Consider the following 21,261-nt stretch of genomic DNA (forward strand, 5'->3'; position numbering starts at 1 on the left):
ACATATTTGTTACGTTATTTTCGTACCGAAAGAGGCGCCATGCACTGACAAGTGCGGTATGCCAAAAAAGAAAAAGAAGAAAGAGGTGTCGCCAGGATCACTTTACATTACACTACACAAACGTCATTGGGGGGAGAGAGAGAGAGAGAGAGAATGAGTGAGAGAGGATGCTGAAATACTGAAGGCTGTGGCAGGATCACAGTCAGTCCTACTATCAGCGTTAAAGATCCTGGAAATGTGCAGGTGAGTTCATCAATTCACATCGCAATCTTAACACATGATGCAGATCTTTAAACATCATAGATGATAACACTAGTCACTGATTTACTGCTATAGATAATAAGACAACACCCTTCCTGCGCTCCATCAACATCATCTGAGAAAAAGAAGATACCATTTCACACTCACTGTAGCCACAAATAGGCGTTTCGACATAATTTTATTGTCATTGTCATATCTATTCGTGTCAATTCAAAGCGCATCATCAATGTTGTTGTTAGCCGGCTAATGTCAGCTAGCTCTTGGCTAGCTAATGTATCGCTACAGTGGAAATTAAGGAGTTATGGTGGTGTCAGTGGTATTTGAATAGAAATATGTCAGATGTGATGTTTCTGGTTTTCGATACTTGTGTTGGCAGTAGATATGATTAAATAGTGGAGATGTATTTATCGTATAGTTGTTAAGACAGACTGTAAATACGCCTGTCATCTGGTGCTGTTTAACAGAGCGCATCAGCTCATTAAGAGTTTCTAATGACCATTAAGGTGAATGAAAATCAATATTTAATTCTGTATATTAAGGCTGTATATTTGAAGGTAAATATACTGTATAGTTTAGTTTAGAGTAGACTATATAGTCTGTATAGTTTAGATGTATATTTGAGCTGCATGGCAACAGCAGGTATAATTTTACATATTTTATATGTAGGGTTATTTATATACATATATCCTTTTTTGCTATTTAGACATTTTTAAACATCTTTCCACCTTTCTTTCTTCATTTTGTGAACACATGCTTCATTTTTTACTTATAATATAATAAATTATAGAGGTTTCATTAGGTGTTGACAGTTTGTCACACATAAAATTTATAGACAGACCTCTTTTCAATTAAAAAAAAAGGGAAAATAGCATGATTGTAAGTAAAACAGATTTTAAGTATTTTATTAAGAGGATACCAGGTTAACTTTGATACGCAATGAGAAGTAATTAATAAGAAAGAATGAATTAAATAAGGAAACAGGAAGAAAATAAAAAGGTAGTGAAGTCTGGGTGTGCCGGTAAGGCTTCTGGGTTTTAGTTGTCTGTTTAGATTTAGTTTTAGTTGTCAAGTAGATTAGAGGCTACATTGAGTCTAGTACACTATTCTCATTATCGTAATATCTCAATAAATATAATTTGTCTATGATGGACTATTTGACTGTCCTTCTGTTTCTGTTTAGTGTTGAGATCACAGTTTCCAAGTAAAGAGTCATGCTATTTAAGTATGCCTGTGTAGGTTATAGGTGACAATGACCTATAACCAGAGGGTGATTATGTTCTGGCGTGTGTGAACAGGGCACATGGAGCTTCTATGGGCTGAGTTCTATTGATTATTTGGGACAGCAGTAGTCAGAGGTTAACTGAGGTTCATGCTGCTAGATTCAGATTGTGAAATCAGTGGCTGACCTATCTCACTGGTTCTCAACTGGTGGGTTGACACAAAAATGGGTCACAGGTCTGTCCTGGTTGGGTCACGTATGCAAGTAATGCATCGTTAGCTCAATAAATACACTACCATTTAAAAGTCTTTTTTTTCTTCTTTTTTTAAAGATGATTTTATTCGGCAAGGATGCTTTTAATTGATCAAAAAATATATGTAATATTTCAAAAGATTTCTAATTTTAAATAAATGCTGTTCTGTTGAACTTTCTATTCATCAAAGAATCCTGAAAAACAATGTATCAGGGTTTCCACAAAAAATATTAAACAGCAACTTAAAATAAATAAATAAATAAATTTAATTAAATTTAAAAAAATCTTCATTTGTTTTCAACATTAATAACAAGAAGAATTGTTCCTTGAGCGCCAAATTAGCATACTGTAATATAATGATTTCGGAAGGATCATGTGATAATAACAATAAATAAAACAAATAAATTGTAATATTGTTTTACAAGATTTCTGTTTTTAATATACTTTTGATTAAATAAATGCAGCCTTGTTGTGAGCATAAGAAACTTTTATCTAAAATGTTAACAAATCTTTCCAACATCAAACTTCTGAATGGTAGTATAGCCTTTTAACTTTTAAAGGAAGGATAAAACCGTTTCCATATCTTTTTTGGTTAAAGTCACAGGCATGCATCCAATAAAACTCAGTATATTGGCACAAATTCATCTATCACTTGGGAGACGCAACCAACTTTGACGGATGCCACCATTGACATGTTGTGTGACATGCTTCAAAAACCATAACATGCTGTGTTAATATTTTTTGCATAATACTGTGCCTTTGCAGTTAATGGTAATATTAATAATTTCTGTATTTATGTTTGATTACATTTTTGTATGCTAAACAGTGCTGGTGCTTTGTATAATCTCGCAGGTTTATCTGTCATGGATGCAAATATGATACCAAAATTCGCCTCCAAAGACGAGGAAATTGACTTCTGGAAGGCTCTTTCACTCAAGTACAAGAAAAGGTAAGTAGCAGTACAGTGAGCAGCATTGAGCGTTACTCAGCTCTCGGTTTTGTAGTCTGACACATGATAGCATTCTTTCATGTTGTCCTCAGCCTTCACTATTCACATTGCCTTTTGGATAAACAAAACACTGCCTCTAAATGCTGGGAGTAAAACCAATGCAACCTGTTCCCTTACATTATGAGAGCCATATCGAGGAAATTGCTGTATGTTTTAAGGCAGTCACAGTAGTCTTATGCAATCCGCCACAGTGGGAATTTCCTTCAACGGGTTTAGCTTTTTGTGATTTGATATAGGCTCCCGCTGCTAATTTTACTGTTGAAAAGCTCTCAGTGGCGTTGTAATCTAAAAAGATTACACAACAAGCTTGTTGCTTGGTAGATTGCGTCCCAAAGCAGCATTTCTGGATTCCAGCATGGAGTGTTTCAGACTCCCTTTGTGTAAAGACAGACATTTACACACACACAAAAACTTGGTACACCCAAGTTTGTGATTAACAGAATACTGTTTGGTTACGTCTCTGGTTACATAAAAAACAAATGACGGGGGGCTTTTAGTTCAAATAAACCCCTCTTATGTAATCTGAATGAAAGATTTGATTTACAAATCAGCTTTGTTCCTTTTTTGATTGTGCACCAGCTCCTGAGCTAATTTTAGCTGTCAAACAAGTCCACATTATGTATTTGTGCAGCTTGTTAAGGAGAGGTGAGTTATTAATTTTTTTAATGGGACAATTTGTCGCCTGGTGGATGGGGTGAAAATCTCATTGACCTACTTCAGCTGAGGGAACCAAGCCATAGAGATTTTGGTGGTGGGCTTTTTTGACATGGCCAGTTAGCAGCCACTTAAAGGGATAGTTCACACAAAAATGAGAATTCTCTAATTAATTACTAACCCTCATGTCGTTCCAAACCAGTAAGATCTTTGTTCATCTTCAGAACACAAATTAAGATATTTTTGATGAAACCCGAGAGCTTTCTGACCCTTCATAGACAGCAACGCAACTACCATGTTCAAGGCCCAGAAAGGTAGTAAGGACATCATTAAAGTAGTCCATGTGACATCAGTGGTTCAACCGCAATTTTATGAAGCTACGAGAATACTTTTTGTGCACAAAGAAAACAACAAGGACTTCATTCAACAATTTCTTCTCTTTCGTGTCAGTCTCTGCCACGAATTCACAAGAGTACCACTTATGTTCATCATGATTTAAGACTTGCATTTGAAGCACGGGCTCCTCTGCGTTTCACTGACATGTGATAACTCCATCTACACCCAGTTCTGACCTGCTAGTAAACAAAACACCCTAATCAGCACTTCAGAGACCATGCAAGAATGAGTCACAGATGTTGTGTGATTCTGATTCTCTCCGGAGCGTTACGTACTTTCTGCACAGTTTTAGTGGTCTCCTTGTCCTTAGATAAACAGGTTGTCCTGCCCTGTCTCCTGGCTCACGTGGCTGTAGCATGGCTGGGCAGGGAAATATTGCCCCGATGCCATTTTTAGATCCTTCCAGACCATAATGCTGGCTGGTGATTACATAAAGAGGCCCAGGGCAGTGCTCTCTGCTGGTCACAGGTACACTGTAAACAAAACTGGTTATTTACAGCAGATGCAGTCTGCCCCATTCCCACTGTGCTAGTAATGGTGTCAGCTTAGATCACATTCATTAAATAATGGTATAATCTGTGTTTTGTGAGGCCAGATAGCTAAAAACTTATTGATTTTATTGTTCTGTGCATATTTCCATTGTTAATATGCTATAGTGATGGCCTGATGTTGCATTTGTAGCATTCCCCAGATTAAACCAGGAAAGAAATAATATTACTTAACAACAGGCCTATATTCCCTTGCATTTACGGGAAATGCCAAACTGCTGTTTCTGATGACTTCTTATCAGTCTGTGTGTACGCTATGTTTTCAGAATATCCTGTACAGATAACATTCATTACATTAGACACATCTTCTATCTAGGTAATGGATCTCATAGCTTTTTATTTGTGTTATTTTCAGTTGAAGAGAAAAAAGTAGTTCCTGCAGTGAGGTTTTAATTGTAGCTTCTTTAAAAACAAAATATTTTTGAACGACCTCTGCGTAACCACAAGTATATTGTTTGCTAAAGCGTGTTTTAATACAACTTTCGCTGTTCAGTAGGCTATAGTTCAAGTCAAGCTCTGTTTAAGAAATAGAATATGCTAATTTTATGCACGTGCCATTAGTGATAAATGGTATCTTGTTCAGTTATAAGGAGGCACAGGAGGAGTTGCTGGAGTTCCAAGAGGGGAGCAGAGAGCTGGAGACAGAGCTGGAGACACAACTGGGCCAAGCAGAGCATCGCATCAGAGACCTGCAGGCAGACAACGAGAGACTACAGCATGAGCTCGACTCGCTCAAGGTGAGAGTGTGTGAGCTGAACACAGACTGGCCGCGTGTAAAGAACATTAAAGCGAGGACAGGTCTAAAGAGTGTGTGTCTTTGCTTTCTTTCCTGTAGGAGAAGCTAGAGTATCAGTATGCTCAGAGCTATAAACAGATCTCCGTGCTGGAGGACGACCTCAGCCAGACTCGAGGCATCAAGGAGCAGCTGCTTAAATATGTCAGAGAGCTAGAGCAGGCCAATGACGACCTGGAGAGAGCTAAGAGGTCAGAGGGCATCAGCTTATACTTCACCATACATTTCACTACAAATGTAACACATCCAGAAGTCTTTCCTAAAGATGACATTAAACGGCATTCACACTGCATTTAAAATCCTAAAAAAAAATATTCAGAGCAGGAAATTACACTACAGGTAAGAATTTGGGGTCAGTAACATGCATTTAATTTATCAAATATATAGTAATAACAGTAACTGTTTTCTATTTTAATATATTTAAAATGTAATTTATTCCTGTGATGGCAAAGCTGAATTTTCAGCAGCTTTTACTCCAGTCTTCAGTGTCACATGATCCTTGAGAAATCATTCTGATATGCTGATTTGGTGCTGCTCAACAAACGTTTCTTATTATCAATGTTGAAAACAGTAGGGCTGTTTAATATTTGGGGGATATTATGGGATTCTTTGATGAATAGAAGGAAAAGGAAGAGGGATTTATTTGAAATAGAAATCCTCTGTAATATTATAAATCACTTTTGATTAATTTAATGCATCCTTGCTGAATAGAAGTATTAACTAACTAAAAGAATCTTACTGACCCTAAACATTTGCAATGCCTTTGTTTCATGAAATGCCATGAAAATAGTTTCATGGAAAGTGAAACTTAATACATTCTAATAAAAGTTTATAAAAACAAAAAAATTTTTTATGAAATGTGCACAATGACACATTAAGAAATGAAAATTAGGTCTGTTTTGATAATAGGTTGTCTTTAAAGAATTCCGCCCTGGTAGGTTGTATGCCTTTCCACTATTCTGCTATAATTTTAGTTTTATTCTGCTATTAATTGGATTGATACCGCAGAGCCACAATTACATCTCTGGAGGACTTTGAGCAGAGGCTGAACCAGGCCATCGAGAGGAACGCCTTTCTGGAGAGTGAACTGGATGAGAAGGAGTCTCTCCTGGTGTCTGTGCAGAGACTAAAAGATGAAGCCAGAGGTATTTACTGGCTCTCCTCTCTGAAATCTTGTAATTACAGCTAGTTCCTCATTCCAGGCTGCTCAAGTGATGTTTACAGATCCTGTTCTGTCACTAAAAAACTTGTCCTGCCTGCTTGTGGAATGAAGTCATGTTACAAACTCAGATCAACATTATGGTCTGCAAGTGAAAGTTACGGACCGATATCTTGCACTCTAACGTAATATGTGGATTTGTAGATTTGCGGCAAGAGCTTGTGGTGCGAGAGAGCCGGCCAGAGGTGACGCGAATGTCGGCCCCCAGCTCTCCGACTCCAGAAAATGACAAAACAGACTCAGCAGTCCAGGCCTCCCTGTCTCTGCCGGCTACACCGCTCAGCAAGAACCTGGACAATGCTTTCACCAGCCAGACAGGTAGACGGCTAAATTTCACTCTGAGATGTTTACAATGTCACACGTGTTTGCATGACACACTTGGTTCTTGTCTTTTGCAGCTCTGGCCAACAGCTCCACTAATGCAGCCCTCACTCCGTCTGCCAGAATATCAGCGCTCAATATTGTTGGCGATTTACTGCGCAAAGTTGGGGTGTGTAAACACTGGAGGTTGAACTTTTGATAGCTATTCAGACAAATAATTGTTCCCAGTTTTATTCATGGATCACCGTTTGCATAAATGAATTTGGTGTCTAATCCAAGTGTTTGTTCTGTTTCGTAGGCTTTAGAGTCCAAGCTCGCAGCCTGTCGAAATTTTGCCAAGGACCAGGCAGCCAGGAAGAACTATGTCACAAACGTCAACGGAAATCTGATTAACGGAGACATTTCAAATTACTCTCACTCTCTCCACACATCCTACTTCGACAAAGCGTGAGTCAGCCATTTTGTTCTGCCACAGTTCAGAAAACCCAATCAATAAACAACTTAATTTTCTTGTGTGTATTTAATGTGAGGACCGAAATGAAAGGCAGTTTGAAGGAAAGTGTGATTGACTGTAATAATGAGTCTAATGATACAGGAGATAACATTCTCTCAGACCTGTGTGTTTCTCTCCTCAGCAGAAGAGAGAGGGTCATTTTCCCTGCGTTGCTTCTGGGTAAATGATCCGACTAGCAGTTTTATGTGGGGGTCCATGCATGCTGGTTAACAACCCCCTACATATGACTTAGAGTACTATAATCCACTAGGTTAAGATCATATCATCTCCACTAACATCTTGGTGGTGGCTCAAATTGTGTGTGAAGGTGCACTCCATAGGTTTGCTCAAATGTGGTTTATTTAACTAAATGTGAGAGAACTGGGCCAGTGTTTTGACTCTTAGCTGAAGATTCAAAACATGAAATGTTGTCTAAAAAAAGTTTAAAATTTATGGAGTTCACCCTAAGTGCTAAACTAAGAGTTTCTCTCCTCATCTGTCTGTCGGTATGAACTGAATTACAGGATTAGACAGTCATTAGTTAGATCACTTTTCTTATTAAAGTCAACATGAAGCAAGATTTGCAGCACGGTTTACTCCATAATATGACCTATTTCTGCAACAAGATATATTCAGTGAGAAAAAATATATTGGGTTACCTCATTGATTCATGGGAATAAGAGAAAAGTGGACATTGCTTACACTACCATTCACAAGTTTGGGGTCATTAAGATTTTTTTATGTTTTTGAAACACCAAGGCTGCATTTATTTGATCAAAAATATAGTAAGAACTGTATTGTGATTATACACTTAAAATAATTGATTTCTATTTGAATATTTAAAAAATATATATATAATTAATTCCTGTAAAGGCAAAGCTGAATTTTCAGTAGCCATTTCTCCTGTTTTCACTGTCAAATATTCTTCACAAATGATTCGAACATGCTGATTTAAGGCTGAAGAAACATTTCTTATTAACAATGTTGAAAACAATTGTGCTGATTAATATTTTCATGGAAACTGTAATACTTTTTTTTCAGCATCATTCGATGAATAGAAAGTAAAAAACAGCATTTATTTGAAATATAAATCTTTTGTGACATTATTATTAAATCATTATAACTTTTGCTCAATTTAATGGATCCTTGCTAAATAAAAGTTTTATTTTCTTGAAAAAAAAAAAAAAATTTTTTATGGTAGTATATCAGAACAGACCAGAAGAGCTGCAGTAGCTAAACCTGATAATTGTTAGAGGGGTCAAAAAATGTGAAATCAACTAAAAAGGAAAGTTGTAAAAAATAATGAAAGATTATGATTGTTTTTTTTTTTTAAATATGAATCAAATGAGTTATGCATAATAACACCAGGAACCCGTATTATGAAAATAAACAGAATACATTTTAATTTCATGTTGACTTTAAGCATGTTCTTAAAAATAAGAAGCTTTATTGCCATTTAATCCATTTGAGAAGACAAATAAAGAGTGAATATGTGAGGAGGGCAGGATTTCTTGAGGATCCGCAGTGTTACGCAGCTCACTGCAGTGCTGAATCAGTGTGTCCTGTAGCTTGAGTATCAGTAGATGGTAAAGGGCACGGAGAGGACGCCCAGGGCTTGGGTTTCTGCTGTATAAGACCTATCAGATCTATAGATGAGCTATCAAAGAAGGGCCTTTGCAGTCTCCAGTACACTTTAGTGATTTGATTTTGTGATGGTGCAGTACACATATTATATTTGTGTGTTTCAAGGTAACAAGAACAGACACAGCGAAGCGTAGCTGATGGACGTCATCGAAATACCTTTGTACTGATGGACAGTAGAGTGTTTGTGTCTGGTGTGTCTCCGGGGGCTGTATTGAGTGGTCTGGGCTGAGAAAATCTACAGTTTCAGAGCTTCTGAGTTTGTTCTGCTTGCTTATCTACACCAATTCACTCTGAGCTACTCGCGTGTGAGCTTTTCTACGCATATTAACTGTGTATTTGGTTTCGGGAAAAGCCTGTTTCTGTCTCATCGAGCTATTTTGTGCCAAATCCCATCTAGTTTATCCAGTTGGTGTGGACTGAAATAAATGCTAGTGACAATTCTAACAGTAGTATGAATGGTCTGATGGCTTGCATTGTACAGGGTTTAACCACAGTCTCATGTTTCTCTGAGCACAGCAGGACAGTGAATGGTTTGGACCCCGGCGCCGTGACGAACATCACAGCTCCGCCGCGCTCCAACTCTCCATCCAGCCTGGTGCTCAGCGTGTGACCCTCAAACACACACAAACTCCATTACAACCACTATACGGCAATATAACAATTCACTACTGAGATTATAGTGGGTTACAATGTGGTTAGTAATGGTAGCCCAACTGTAGCAGCATCTCATACTAGTCTCTACGTTGCAATATCCTACATTTTACTGCTGAAGTACTTGTTAATAGTTCTTAAAAATGTATAAACCTTATCTAATATATTTATGGTTACTGCTAATTTAGGTATAAGCATATATGTACATATTTAATTTAGTTTTCTCTGTTCTTTGCAAATGTGATGTCTTTTACCACAGTCCAAAAATATATTTATCACTATAGTGTTGGATGGCAATGTATGTGAAAGCTGAAAACAAAGGGAATTTACGTTATTAATATACAGTATGTTGTGCAACACATGCAGTGTTTGTGTATAAGAAGGTAGACCTGATAGATATATGATCTACTGTATATTGAAGGAGAAAAGAAGATGAAGGGTGGAGATTTGACTATCTAGACTTACATGTGCTGGTTTCCATTTTTATCCCTAATTTTTTGTATTGGTTCACAAGGTCTTATTATATCTTGGTAGGATCTATAGTAAGTGCTAATGTGTGCCTCAGATGGGTAAACTTCCCCTATTTTTGTCCCCTGAAATGTGGCCTGGTGTAAGTGTGAAACGTCTTTGGAGTTGCACACAAAAGGTTTGTTTTGGCTCCAGCAGGTTTGCATTTTAAACACTGGTTCGTTATATTGACAATCGACTGTTGTAGTAATACGGTGTGACGCATTTGCTTCTGAGTCTCAGGTTGGTTTCACAGCCTCATAGTATTTGTTGGAATATCCATACCTTATTTTTCTCCTTGCTGTGAATTACAAATCTTATTCATTTTGGTTAGTGCAATGTGTTCCAAAAGCACTTTTTGTTACTTTCGCGTGCTCAAATAAATGGTAGTGTTCTCACGAGTCTGTTTTATTGTATCAAACACAAAAATGTTAACTCTATGTCGTTACCACTGACAAATCTTACAATTAGAAGGACTTCAGAAAAAGGCTTTTATGACACTGCCAGCCAGTGTAATTTTAGTATTTATTAATATTTCAAAATATTTTTATAGATTCAGTTTTCTTTTTAATTTTAGTAATTAGTAAGTTTAGTAATTCGGGGCTCCAGACTGCGACCAAATGGTCATTTTTTTCTGCCTGTGCGACTAAATTTTGTGTGCGGTCGCACTGGCGCGATCACCGCGTTCTTCAACTCATAAGCGCTGCTATTTCTGTCGCTTATGAGAAACGGCAAACGAAGCTGAAAGCATAACGAAACCGCGCTAATCGTTTGAACTGCGCAGCGCAGCTTTAGAGAGTAGAGCATAGTTTATACTCGGCGCGTCAGCAAAAATGACGCGAATATTGAGGAAACGATGGATGGTTTTCAAGCTAAAGTAAAGTAAAAGACCGCTTCTTAAACCAGAGAAGGTGAACATGTTGGTATTCTTGTGGGGAAAAACATGCAAGCACTGTCACCGAGAGCAAGTTTAGCTTTACTTTTCTTTTTGTTTTCATTTTGAAAAGCTCGAAAGCAGTTATCTTTGCTGTTTACCTCACGTTACACTATGGAGGCTCTTTTATTTTTTTATTTGATTTCTCAGTGTTTGCTAAAGGTTCTGTAATTTATTAGTCGGTATATAATACAGCATGTGGTGTTTGCCATGCCTCATCTTATTCGTTTTTGTTAATAAACGTTTTGTAAGCTTGTTTGTCATTGTATCTTACTGTATAACTGTTGTTGTGCTTTTTAATTAAGAATAACAATAAATCCATCTTTTGTTTTAGTCTTAAAAAGTGAAATGTGTAGATGTAAGCAACACTGACAATTATTTTTATACGCGATAAACAAGATCGCAAATTCAAAAGTGAAAGCATCCGAAGCCCGCGACTTATAACACAGCAAAGGAGGAACTGTTCACAAAATTCAAATCACAAATAATACTGATGAAAAAGAACGGGTTGAATGTTAACCACTTTTGTTTCCATATAACTATAAACTATGATAATAAAAGTTCATCAGCATGCATTAATTAATCCCATGTTGTAGAGCAAAAATAAAATATTGCGACCAACTGAGAAAGTCAGTCGCAAAAGAGCGACCAGTGGGAAGAATGAGTCTGGAGCCCTGTAATTTTAGTAGTTTTTAAGTTGTAGTATTTTTATGCGCTTTTTATTAGTCTTGATTTTATTAGCTTCTTTTTTTTTTAATACTTCTATTTGGCTTTAATTTATTTAAAAGCAATTTAGTTTTAGTTTTAGTAATTTTAGTACTTAAAATTTCAACATTTCTAATTTTCATTTAAGTTTATATATTATTTTTATTTCAGCTTTATTAAAATTAACAACAACTATTTTTAGCAGGTTTAATTAACAATAACAACACTGATGCCAACTGTAGTGTAAGGAATTTAGAATAAGGCTGTATTGCCAACTGCACAGTGTAACAATTGTTTATTCATAATTTCATAAATGTATTAATAAATTGTTTTAATAGTACATAAAATATTTTTTAAACTCAGCAGATTTTTTTTTGTCTTTTAACTGGTGAAGATCATTTGTAATATTTATAGATTGTTTGGATTATACATAAAATATGTATTTTATATATGTATGTTAATTTTTAAAAATCCAAGTAGCTTTTTGTCAGTGGCAGGAATGAGGCACATACATATTTGTTTGGCCCATTAATATTTACCATTCTAATCCTCTTGCAAATCCAGCTGTTACAGCTAAATATGATCAAAGCAATCAATTCAAATCATTGCTTACTACATCACTCATGGACTTTCCATTCTGTCCCATTACAGCAATATCAGAACTATCAAGGAAAAAGTTTTATAACACTCCACAAATCCTTATTGGCAAAAAATGTCCCATGTTTTCTTCAGTGTTGGTTTCCTGTGGGTTTCCATTCAGTCATCTCACCTGTCCCCTGCACTCTTCTTCTCTACAAGTTCATCCATTTGTTTTCTCCTTCTTTCCAGCACCTCCAGCCGTTTGGCCTCATTGCGGGATCGTTCCTGCTCCCTGAGATCTGTCAGGTCCTCCATGAACAAATGCCTTCATGCATAAGGCAGAATAATGATATGAATGATCAGACCTCACAGCAAAGAATGCTTGTAGGCAGCACTATAATGACAATCATTCAAAAAGTAGTGTATGCATTTATTCAGCAACTAATTCAGAATAATTGCAATTTGGTAGCATTTAATTTTCTGCAATTCGGCTCAGACCACTTGGCATACACTGTCTAGTCCATTATTTCAGACTCATATCCGCATATGTTTTGTAAGGACTCGTTTTCACACGGCCAAACTGCACAATATTGCGTGTACAACACTCCATCTGTATAGTTTTATAGTCTAAACACGTTGTGTCAGTGCCAAGGGGGTGTGTTATCTCACCTATTCAGAAATGCTGCGGCCAAACCTACGAGCAGTGTCCCAAAAAGAATGGGTTTTGTAAGGCGCTTTCCAGTGGACAGTTTGGACGGTTTCATGCTGAAATATATAGTCTACGTGTAAGCAGGCAAAACAGCAAAAGTCTCAGTGAAACAGTAGTTCTGACCTCCACACGGATGAATATATACTACTGCACATATGATTAACCCCAAACATTACTTCCGGCTCGTGCGTTATAAAATAAATTACTCCATTTATTTGTGATATTGTCTTACGAAGCAGGAGGGATGTTCTGAATATATTTTAAAATGTTATGTTATTAAATTTTACTTATATGCACATTTATAAGAGAAGAACTGAAAATCAAAGGAACTACAAATGAAGGGGAAGTATTTACTGACGGACCAGCCGTGCAGAGCAACTTCAGTGATGCGAAACTCTACACACTCATTGATCAAATCATGACATTCTGGGTTAAATGTATCTGTATTTACACTCCGTAGACAGACAGTTTCTGTAGATATGAAACTGAACGTTTCAAGTTCATAGCAGAAGCACGAATGAGTTTCATCAGCGTTATTCTGCACAAGTGAGTCACTTTTGCCTCATTTCTTGTCTTTATTGCTGTTATTATTGTCATCTATTAGTATTGTGAAACTGATTAGATCAGTGTCACAAACTTTTTGTTTTATACGGTGTAATAAAACAACGAATTTTCTTGTAATATAGTATTGTAATAAGGTATTTTTGTAGCACAGTATCTATCTATCTATCTATCTATACGGCGTGATAAAACTGCTTTTTCTATATGTTGGTCTGTTTGTCTGTCTATCAGTATTACAAACTGATGGTCCATTGTTGTCATCTATCAGTATTGTGAAACAGATTAGATTAGTATCACAAACTTTTTGTTTTATATGGTGTAATAAAACATAATTATTACGAATTTTCTTGTAATATAGTATTGTAATATGGTATTTTTGTAATACAGTATCTATCTATCTAGCTACCTATCTATACGGTGTGATAAAACTGCTTTTTCTATATGTTGGTCTGTCTGACTGTCTGTCTGTCTGTCAGCATTTCAAACTGACGGTCTGTCTGTCTGTCTGCAGGTGTTAAACCCATGTTACCCATGATTCATCTGTGATGGCAGGAAAGAGTCGTTTCTCAGCGTCTGACCGGTTAGAGTACTTGCAGGGTCTGGTCACAGAGTTTCAGGACACTGACAGTGAGGGTATGTCACTGTTTGCAGATGCACTACATCTTTATATATTTGTGCTTGAAGCAGTTTGCACATGCTATATTCCTATACTTGACAGACTGTAATCAGTACATACAGTAACTGTTTACAGCCGTCTTTATAATAAAGGTATTAGGTTGTCTGAAAACTGTCTCATTATTTGTCTTTTCACTTCTTGGCAGAGGCTAAAGAGCAAGTGCTGGCAAACCTGGCCAACTTTGCCTATGATCCATCCAACATGGAAGCACTGCGATTGCTCCAGATCACTGAGCTCTTCCTGGACGTGCTGACAGAAGAGAATGAGAATTTTGTGGAGTTTGGAATTGGTTAGTATAGCTGTTATAACTGCTGTTATAATCTATTCACATGAACCAACAAACTGTTTGAAATCCTACAGGTGGTTTGTGTAACCTCAGCATGGAGCGGGAGTCCCGTGATCAGATCCTGCAAAGTGGCGGAGTCCCATTAGTGATATCCTGCCTGTCGAGTAACAGAGATGAGACGGTTCTCTCTGCCATCACTACATTAATGAACCTGACCACAGCAGCCTCGCGCGCTGAGACCACAGACGGTGCTGTGGTGCAGTGCATGCTGCGCTTCTCCCTCACACAGAACCCGCGCCTCAGGAACCTGGCGTCGGTCTTCCTGCAGGACTACTGCACACAGCAACAAGTGGACAGAGCTCAAGAGGAAATGCAGGGACAAAGCCAATCAGCGGTGGGGATTCCACTGCCAAAGGACTGAACACTTGATTTTGATCTTGTAGTTGTTCCTGGACAGTTTGTAAATGCTGAAATTGTCATTTAAGATTATTTTGAAAAATAAAAGCTTATTTTCTTAATAAATATGGTCCGGCTTCAAATATGAAAGTACATATATGTACATGTATATATTTATATAGTCAAATTCATTCTATATATATATATATATATATATATATAAATTCACAGGAATAAATTAAATTTTTACTAATTTTATGTAAAAAATGTATTTTAATAAATATATATACAGTATTATAACTAATTCACAGGAATAAATTAAATTGTATTAAAAGATTTTATATATATACAGGTGCATCTCAAAAAATCTTTTTTGCAACATTTCAAAAAGTGAAACCTTAATAAGAGTACTTGCAGGGTCTGGTCACAGAGTTTCAGGACACTGACAGTGAGGGTATGTCACTGTTTGCAGATGCACTACATCTTTATATATTTGTGCTTGAAGCAGTTTGCACATGCTATATTCCTATACTTGACAGACTGTAATCAGTACATACAGTAACTGTTTACAGCCGTCTTTATAATAAAGGTATTAGGTTGTCTGAAAACTGTCTCATTATTTGTCTTTTCACTTCTTGGCAGAGGCTAAAGAGCAAGTGCTGGCAAACCTGGCCAACTTTGCCTATGATCCATCCAACATGGAAGCACTGCGATTGCTCCAGATCACTGAGCTCTTCCTGGACGTGCTGACAGAAGAGAATGAGAATTTTGTGGAGTTTGGAATTGGTTAGTATAGCTGTTATAACTGCTGTTATAATCTATTCACATGAACCAACAAACTGTTTGAAATCCTACAGGTGGTTTGTGTAACCTCAGCATGGAGCGGGAGTCCCGTGATCAGATCCTGCAAAGTGGCGGAGTCCCATTAGTGATATCCTGCCTGTCGAGTAACAGAGATGAGACGGTTCTCTCTGCCATCACTACATTAATGAACCTGACCACAGCAGCCTCGCGCGCTGAGACCACAGACGGTGCTGTGGTGCAGTGCATGCTGCGCTTCTCCCTCACACAGAACCCGCGCCTCAGGAACCTGGCGTCGGTCTTCCTGCAGGACTACTGCACACAGCAACAAGTGGACAGAGCTCAAGAGGAAATGCAGGGACAAAGCCAATCAGCGGTGGGGATTCCACTGCCAAAGGACTGAACACTTGATTTTGATCTTGTAGTTGTTCCTGGACAGTTTGTAAATGCTGAAATTGTCATTTAAGATTATTTTGAAAAATAAAAGCTTATTTTCTTAATAAATATGGTCCGGCTTCAAATATGAAAGTACATATATGTACATGTATATATTTATATAGTCAAATTCATTCTATATATATATATATATATATATATATAAATTCACAGGAATAAATTAAATTTTTACTAATTTTATGTAAAAAATGTATTTTAATAAATATATATACAGTATTATAACTAATTCACAGGAATAAATTAAATTGTATTAAAAGATTTTATATATATACAGGTGCATCTCAAAAAATCTTTTTTGCAACATTTCAAAAAGTGAAACCTTCATATATTCTAGATTCATTACATGTAAGTGCTGAAGTCCTGCTGGAAAAGAAATCAGCATCTTCATAAAGCTTGTCAGCAGATGGAAGCATAAAGTGCTCCAAAATCTCGTGGTAGACGGCTGCATTGACTTTGAACTTGATAAAACACAATGGACCAACACCAGCAGACGTCATGGCACCCCAAATCATCACTGACTTCGGAAACTTCACACTGGACTTCAAGCAGCTTGGATTATGTGCCTCTCCAGTCTTCCTCCAGACTCCAGACCTTGATTTGCAAATGAAATGCCAAATTTACTTTTATCTGAAAGAGGACTTTGGACCACTGAGCAACAGTCCAGTTCTTTTTCTCCTTAGCCCAGGTAAGATGCTTCTGACGTTGTTTCTGTTTCAGAAGTAGCTTGGTAGCCCTTTTCCTGAAGACGTCTGAGCGTGGTGACTCCAGCTTCAGTCCACTCCTTGTGAAGCTCTCCCAAGTGTTTGAATCGGATTTGCTTGACAGTATTCTCAAGCTTGCGGTCATCCCTGTTGCTTGTGCACCTTTTCCTACCAAATTTCTTCCTTCCAGTCAACTTTGCATTTAATATGCTTTGATACAGCACTCTGTGAACTTTGGTTATTTCCCTAGGCCTTTCTGTTAGTAATACAGAGATTGATGATTTTTGCTTATCAGATCATAAGCCAGTATTAACACTGTGCTTAATACTTCAAAGGTGCATGTCAAGTCCTGCAGTCGTCGAATACGGTCTGTAAATTCTGCTACATATAAACAGTTTGAAGATGCTTTTATTAGGGATGCTTGCCCTTTTGTGTCTTCTTTTGCAGAGCTGTCTGTTGAAGAGCAACTTTCTTGTTTTAATACTCTGTGTGGCAATGTTTTGGACATTTAAAATGAAGAAACCTAAATTACAGTTGCAACCTTGGCTTAACAAAGATACTCGCGCCGCTAGACAGGAATGGAGGAAAGCTGAAAGAAAGTGAAAGAAGGATATGCTCCAAGTTTCCTATGAAATCATGAGAGATTGTATGATGAGCTACCAGCACTCAGTTAAGGCTGTGAGGGAAACCTATTTTTCTAACTTGATAGCAAAGCATGCACATAGTCCAAAGACTATTTTCAATACAATACATAATGTTTTAAACCCTACCATGCATTTATATCCTGAGTTCACCTACAATCTGTGATAATTTTTTGAAGTTCTTTGTTAACAAAATTAGCTCATATCTCATATTACCATAGTTTATGTCAATCCACCTGTTGTTGACCCATGCTCAGCCTGCTTAACTGAATTTGAGCCTATTTCTTCTTCCTTTCTTGTGGATGTTTTCCATAAAATGAAGCTTTCCTCATGCTCCTTGGATGTAGTTCCTCTGCGTCTTTTTATGGAAGTTCTGGGTGTCATTTAACCTTTTTTTATAACAATAATAAATAGTATCCTATCTCAAGGCACTGTTCCACCATTTCTGAAACATGCAGTAGTGAATCCACTTAGAAAAAAGGTCTGTTCAGATCCTTATGTTTTAGATTATTACCGGCCCATCTCAAAATTACATTTTTATCGAAAGTGATGGAAAAGGCTGTCTTCCATCAATTGACTGTATTTTTAAGTGAGAATAATTTGTTAGACAAGTTTCAGTCAGGTTTTAGACAACATCATAGTACAGAGTCAGCTTTGCTGAAGGTGCTGAATGATCTTTTGTTAGCTGTGGACTCAGGAAATTCTGCAGTTCTAGTACTCTTGGACCTCAGTGCTGCTTTTGACACAATTGACCATGCCATTTTACTTGAAAGGTTGAGCGGTTGTGTAGGAATTCAAGGTACTGCATTGAAATTGTTTAAATCCTTGTGATAGAACATTTTCGGTGGAGGTTGGGAATTTTTCTTCCACTTCTGTACCATTAACTTGCGGTGTGCCTCAGGGATCAATTTTGGGCCCGCTTTTGTTTTCACTTTATTTGCTCCTTTTAGGCAGGATTTTTCAAAAGTATAACATTCATTACCATTTTTATGCCGATGACACACAGGTGTACCTCCCTTTGAATCATGGGGATAATTATGATATACATTCTCTATTAAATTGTCTAGCAGAGGTAAGATGCTGGTTGGCAGCCAACTTTCTAACATTAAATGATTCTAAAACTGAAATTGTAGTTTTCGGACCTCCAGCATCTATTATAAAGATAAATGACAATTTGGGTCCTTTATCTGTGAATTCTCATACTCATTCAAAAAATGTGGGTGTGATCTTTGATAATGGTCTTAAATTTGACTAACAAATTAACTCAGTAGTAAAGAACAGCTTTTATCATCTCAGATCCACTGCGAAACTGAAAGCGTTTTTATCACCAAGGGACTTGGAGACTGTGATACATGCTTTTATTTCCTCCAGGCTGGACTACTGTAACTCACTGTATCTTGGTGTGGCTAAGTCCTTTCTATCTCGACTTCAACTGGTACAAAATGCTGCCACCAGGCTTCTTACTGGAGCTAGAAAGAGGGAACACATCTCGTCTGTTCTGGCCTCTCTTCATTGGCTGCCAGTTGAATACCGTGTTAAATTTAAGGTTTTATTGTATGTGTATAAGGGGCTAAATGGCCAGGCTCCACAATATATCTCTGATCTTCTTGTCCACCGGAAATGTTCTAGGCCCTTAACGTCCTCAAACAGTTTGTTGCTGACTGCCCCACGGGTACGTTTAAAGTTAAAAGGAGATTGTGCTTTCTCTGTTGCTGCTCCACAACTGTAGAACGATCTGCCGGTACACATTAGGCTTTCATCCGATGTTGAGTGTTTTAAATCTTCGCCGAAAACATATATTCTCTCTGGCTTTTGGATCAATGTAATGTTATTAATCAGGGTGTTCTCTTTCTAGTTCATCTGTTTTATTGTATTGTATTTTTTTTTAGTGTGTATTTGATCGTTTTACGTTTTTAGATTGTAAAGCACTTTGGTCAGCTGCTGCTGTTTTAAATGTGCTTTAGACATAAAAATGCCTTGCCTTGCCTGTGAACAGCCTCTCCTTTCGGTAATGACCTTCTGTGACTTACCCTCTTTGGGTGTCAATGATCGTCTTCTGGACCATTGCCAAGTCAGCAGTCTTCCCCATTGAATTCTTTGATGAATAAAAACTTCAAAAAGAACAGCATTTATTTAAAAAGAAATCTTCTGTAACATTATAAATGTCTTTCGTCAATTTCGATCAATTTAATGCTTCCTCTCTGAATACATGTATTAATTTCTTTCAAAAAAAATTTTTTTTTTACTAACCTCAAGGCTAGAGTATATTTATAGTAATTGCATTCAAAATAGCTTTCTTCTGAATCCAAGCAATTATGAAAAGAAGAAACAGATGCTGGTATTGTTATTCTACTAATGGACACATGGGGGAGACTCTTAACATATTTTAGCTCCTTTTTAAGACTTTCGCTCATGCTAGATTCCAAATTAGGTGATCCATTTACTGGAAGCAATGATGCCATAAATTATCGTTAATTTTATGAAATATATTACACAGGCAAGTGAATGCATCCCATAATGACCCTGAGAAGCATGCAGTGAATGACGGATTCCATTATTGGCTGCTAGGAAATTTGAAAAGAATGTCTGGGGTTTTGTCCTGCACTTTGGTTTAAAGTCTCACTCTAAACGATCCTCGCGAAACTATATGTTTAGTCCAAACCAGAGTAGCCATGACTTTCCAGCAGACCCATTAGAATTCTGAGAGACGACCTCTCTCTTTCCATATGGTCTCAATACCAGCGTCAAAATATGTTCACATCACAAACCAAGCACGAAAGCACCGAGGCCTAAATGAACACCGACACGGCACACCTGAGATCACAATGAGGGAAACTACCTCAACGCCAACAAAAAGACTAGAATTGTGCCTTAAATACCCTATTTTTTGGGGATATTTCAGGAATCTAAAATGTAGAACCTGTACTTCAGATTGAATATGGAGCAGATGTGCACAGAAATCAAACAAGATCATTTATCTTTGACATTGCTCAAAAAAACAAACAAAAAAAAAGAACACGCTTTGTTTTCTTGTCATTTTTAACAAGAATATAATTCAAAGGAACATTTTAGTAAACATTTAAAGTAGTGTTTCTCAACGGGGGCGTTCGGAGAGCACCGGGGGGGCGCTCGAAGCAATATTTTTGAAAGGGGGGCATTTGGTTAAAGGTGACATAACAGGTCAGTGAGATTTGTTAATGGATTAATAAAAAAAGAGTTTGCATTTGTTTGTTTAAAAAATACAGTAAAAACAGTAAATCTACCATTTGAAAAAATGCTTTCTATTTGAATATATTTTAAAATGTGTTTTCCTCTCATGCTAAGCTTCACTACTCCAGCTTTCAGTGTCACATGCTCTTTCAGAAATCATGCTGATTGTTGCTTAAGAAACATTTCTTATTATTATTATTATTATTATAGCTGGGACACCACACTGACAAAAAAAGGCAAGTTTTGAAATTTAATTGACTATAACAAATATATAAATCAGTACAGCACTAAAATAGTAACTATTTTGAAAATGAGGAGCATATGTATCCCATCTTTCTACATCCCCAGTTCTAGAAAAGTTGGGACATTTTCTGAAATGCCATAAAATCAAGAATATGTCATTTGTTTAATCTTTATTTAATTGACTGAAGTACAAAGGAAAAAGTTCCAATGTTTTCACTGGGTTCGCTTCGCTTGACTTTCTGTAGCGCAGCTGCTGAACTTCCGGTCAAAACAATAGCAAGCATTTAGACAAAGCATGAGATGCTTTTTCTTGTTTAGAAAAATTTATATGATAGCTTTTTGTTTGCTGTTTGGCTGCGGTTGGATTGAATGCCAATTTTCTAAAGAGTGATGTT

General features: G+C 37.0%; 3 protein-coding genes across 5 annotated transcripts; all 3 read left to right on the plus strand.

Annotated features, from left to right (window-relative positions):
- Positions 1–127: 127 nt before the first annotated feature.
- LOC107706877 (nuclear distribution protein nudE-like 1-A) lies at positions 128–10,366 on the plus strand. 3 transcript variants are annotated; one of them, XM_016510709.1, is made up of 10 exons: positions 128–243; positions 2,586–2,682; positions 4,924–5,077; positions 5,176–5,324; positions 6,142–6,278; positions 6,497–6,670; positions 6,751–6,842; positions 6,972–7,120; positions 7,312–7,346; positions 9,327–9,409. In XM_016510709.1, the coding sequence occupies exons 2-10, from the start codon at positions 2,597–2,599 to the stop codon at positions 9,335–9,337; spliced, it is 987 nt and encodes a 328-aa protein (XP_016366195.1). In that variant the 5' UTR covers positions 128–243; positions 2,586–2,596; the 3' UTR covers positions 9,338–9,409. The 3 variants fall into 3 exon arrangements, with proteins under 3 accessions (XP_016366195.1, XP_016366193.1, XP_016366194.1); XM_016510707.1 differs by lacking the exon at positions 7,312–7,346 and having other exon boundaries at positions 129–243; positions 9,327–10,366; XM_016510708.1 differs by lacking the exon at positions 7,312–7,346 and having other exon boundaries at positions 129–243; positions 9,330–10,366.
- A 2,892-nt stretch (positions 10,367–13,258) lies between these two features.
- Positions 13,259–14,869, plus strand: armc7 (armadillo repeat containing 7). Its single transcript, XM_016510710.1, has 4 exons — positions 13,259–13,441; positions 13,968–14,089; positions 14,278–14,421; positions 14,493–14,869. Exons 2-4 carry the CDS (start codon positions 14,002–14,004, stop codon positions 14,837–14,839), a joined length of 579 nt encoding a protein of 192 aa, XP_016366196.1. The 5' UTR covers positions 13,259–13,441; positions 13,968–14,001; the 3' UTR covers positions 14,840–14,869.
- Positions 14,870–14,958: 89 nt separating this feature from the next.
- LOC107706863 (armadillo repeat-containing protein 7-like) lies at positions 14,959–16,046 on the plus strand. The gene is made up of 4 exons (XM_016510694.1): positions 14,959–14,964; positions 15,223–15,268; positions 15,457–15,600; positions 15,672–16,046. Exons 1-4 carry the CDS (start codon positions 14,959–14,961, stop codon positions 16,016–16,018), a joined length of 543 nt encoding a protein of 180 aa, XP_016366180.1. The 3' UTR covers positions 16,019–16,046.
- The last annotated feature ends 5,215 nt before the right edge of the window (positions 16,047–21,261 follow it).

Source organism: Sinocyclocheilus rhinocerous, unplaced genomic scaffold (assembly GCF_001515625.1).
Source record: "Sinocyclocheilus rhinocerous isolate Xijiao unplaced genomic scaffold, SAMN03320098_v1.1 scaffold144, whole genome shotgun sequence".
NCBI lineage: Eukaryota > Metazoa > Chordata > Actinopteri > Cypriniformes > Cyprinidae > Sinocyclocheilus > Sinocyclocheilus rhinocerous.

Bases quoted from the DNA above. Each gene is read 5' to 3' on its own strand.
- LOC107706877 (XM_016510707.1), top strand. From the start codon at position 2,597: ATGGATGCAAATATGATACCAAAATTCGCCTCCAAAGACGAGGAAATT. The intron at 5,078-5,175 runs GTGAGAGTGTGT...TCTTTCCTGTAG, and splicing joins ATGAGCTCGACTCGCTCAAG to GAGAAGCTAGAGTATCAGTA. The intron at 5,325-6,141 runs GTCAGAGGGCAT...TTGATACCGCAG, and splicing joins GACCTGGAGAGAGCTAAGAG to AGCCACAATTACATCTCTGG.
- armc7 (XM_016510710.1), top strand. From the start codon at position 14,002: ATGGCAGGAAAGAGTCGTTTCTCAGCGTCTGACCGGTTAGAGTACTTG. The intron at 14,090-14,277 runs GTATGTCACTGT...ACTTCTTGGCAG, and splicing joins TCAGGACACTGACAGTGAGG to AGGCTAAAGAGCAAGTGCTG. The intron at 14,422-14,492 runs GTTAGTATAGCT...GAAATCCTACAG, and splicing joins TTTTGTGGAGTTTGGAATTG to GTGGTTTGTGTAACCTCAGC.
- LOC107706863 (XM_016510694.1), top strand. The intron at 15,269-15,456 runs GTATGTCACTGT...ACTTCTTGGCAG, and splicing joins TCAGGACACTGACAGTGAGG to AGGCTAAAGAGCAAGTGCTG. The intron at 15,601-15,671 runs GTTAGTATAGCT...GAAATCCTACAG, and splicing joins TTTTGTGGAGTTTGGAATTG to GTGGTTTGTGTAACCTCAGC.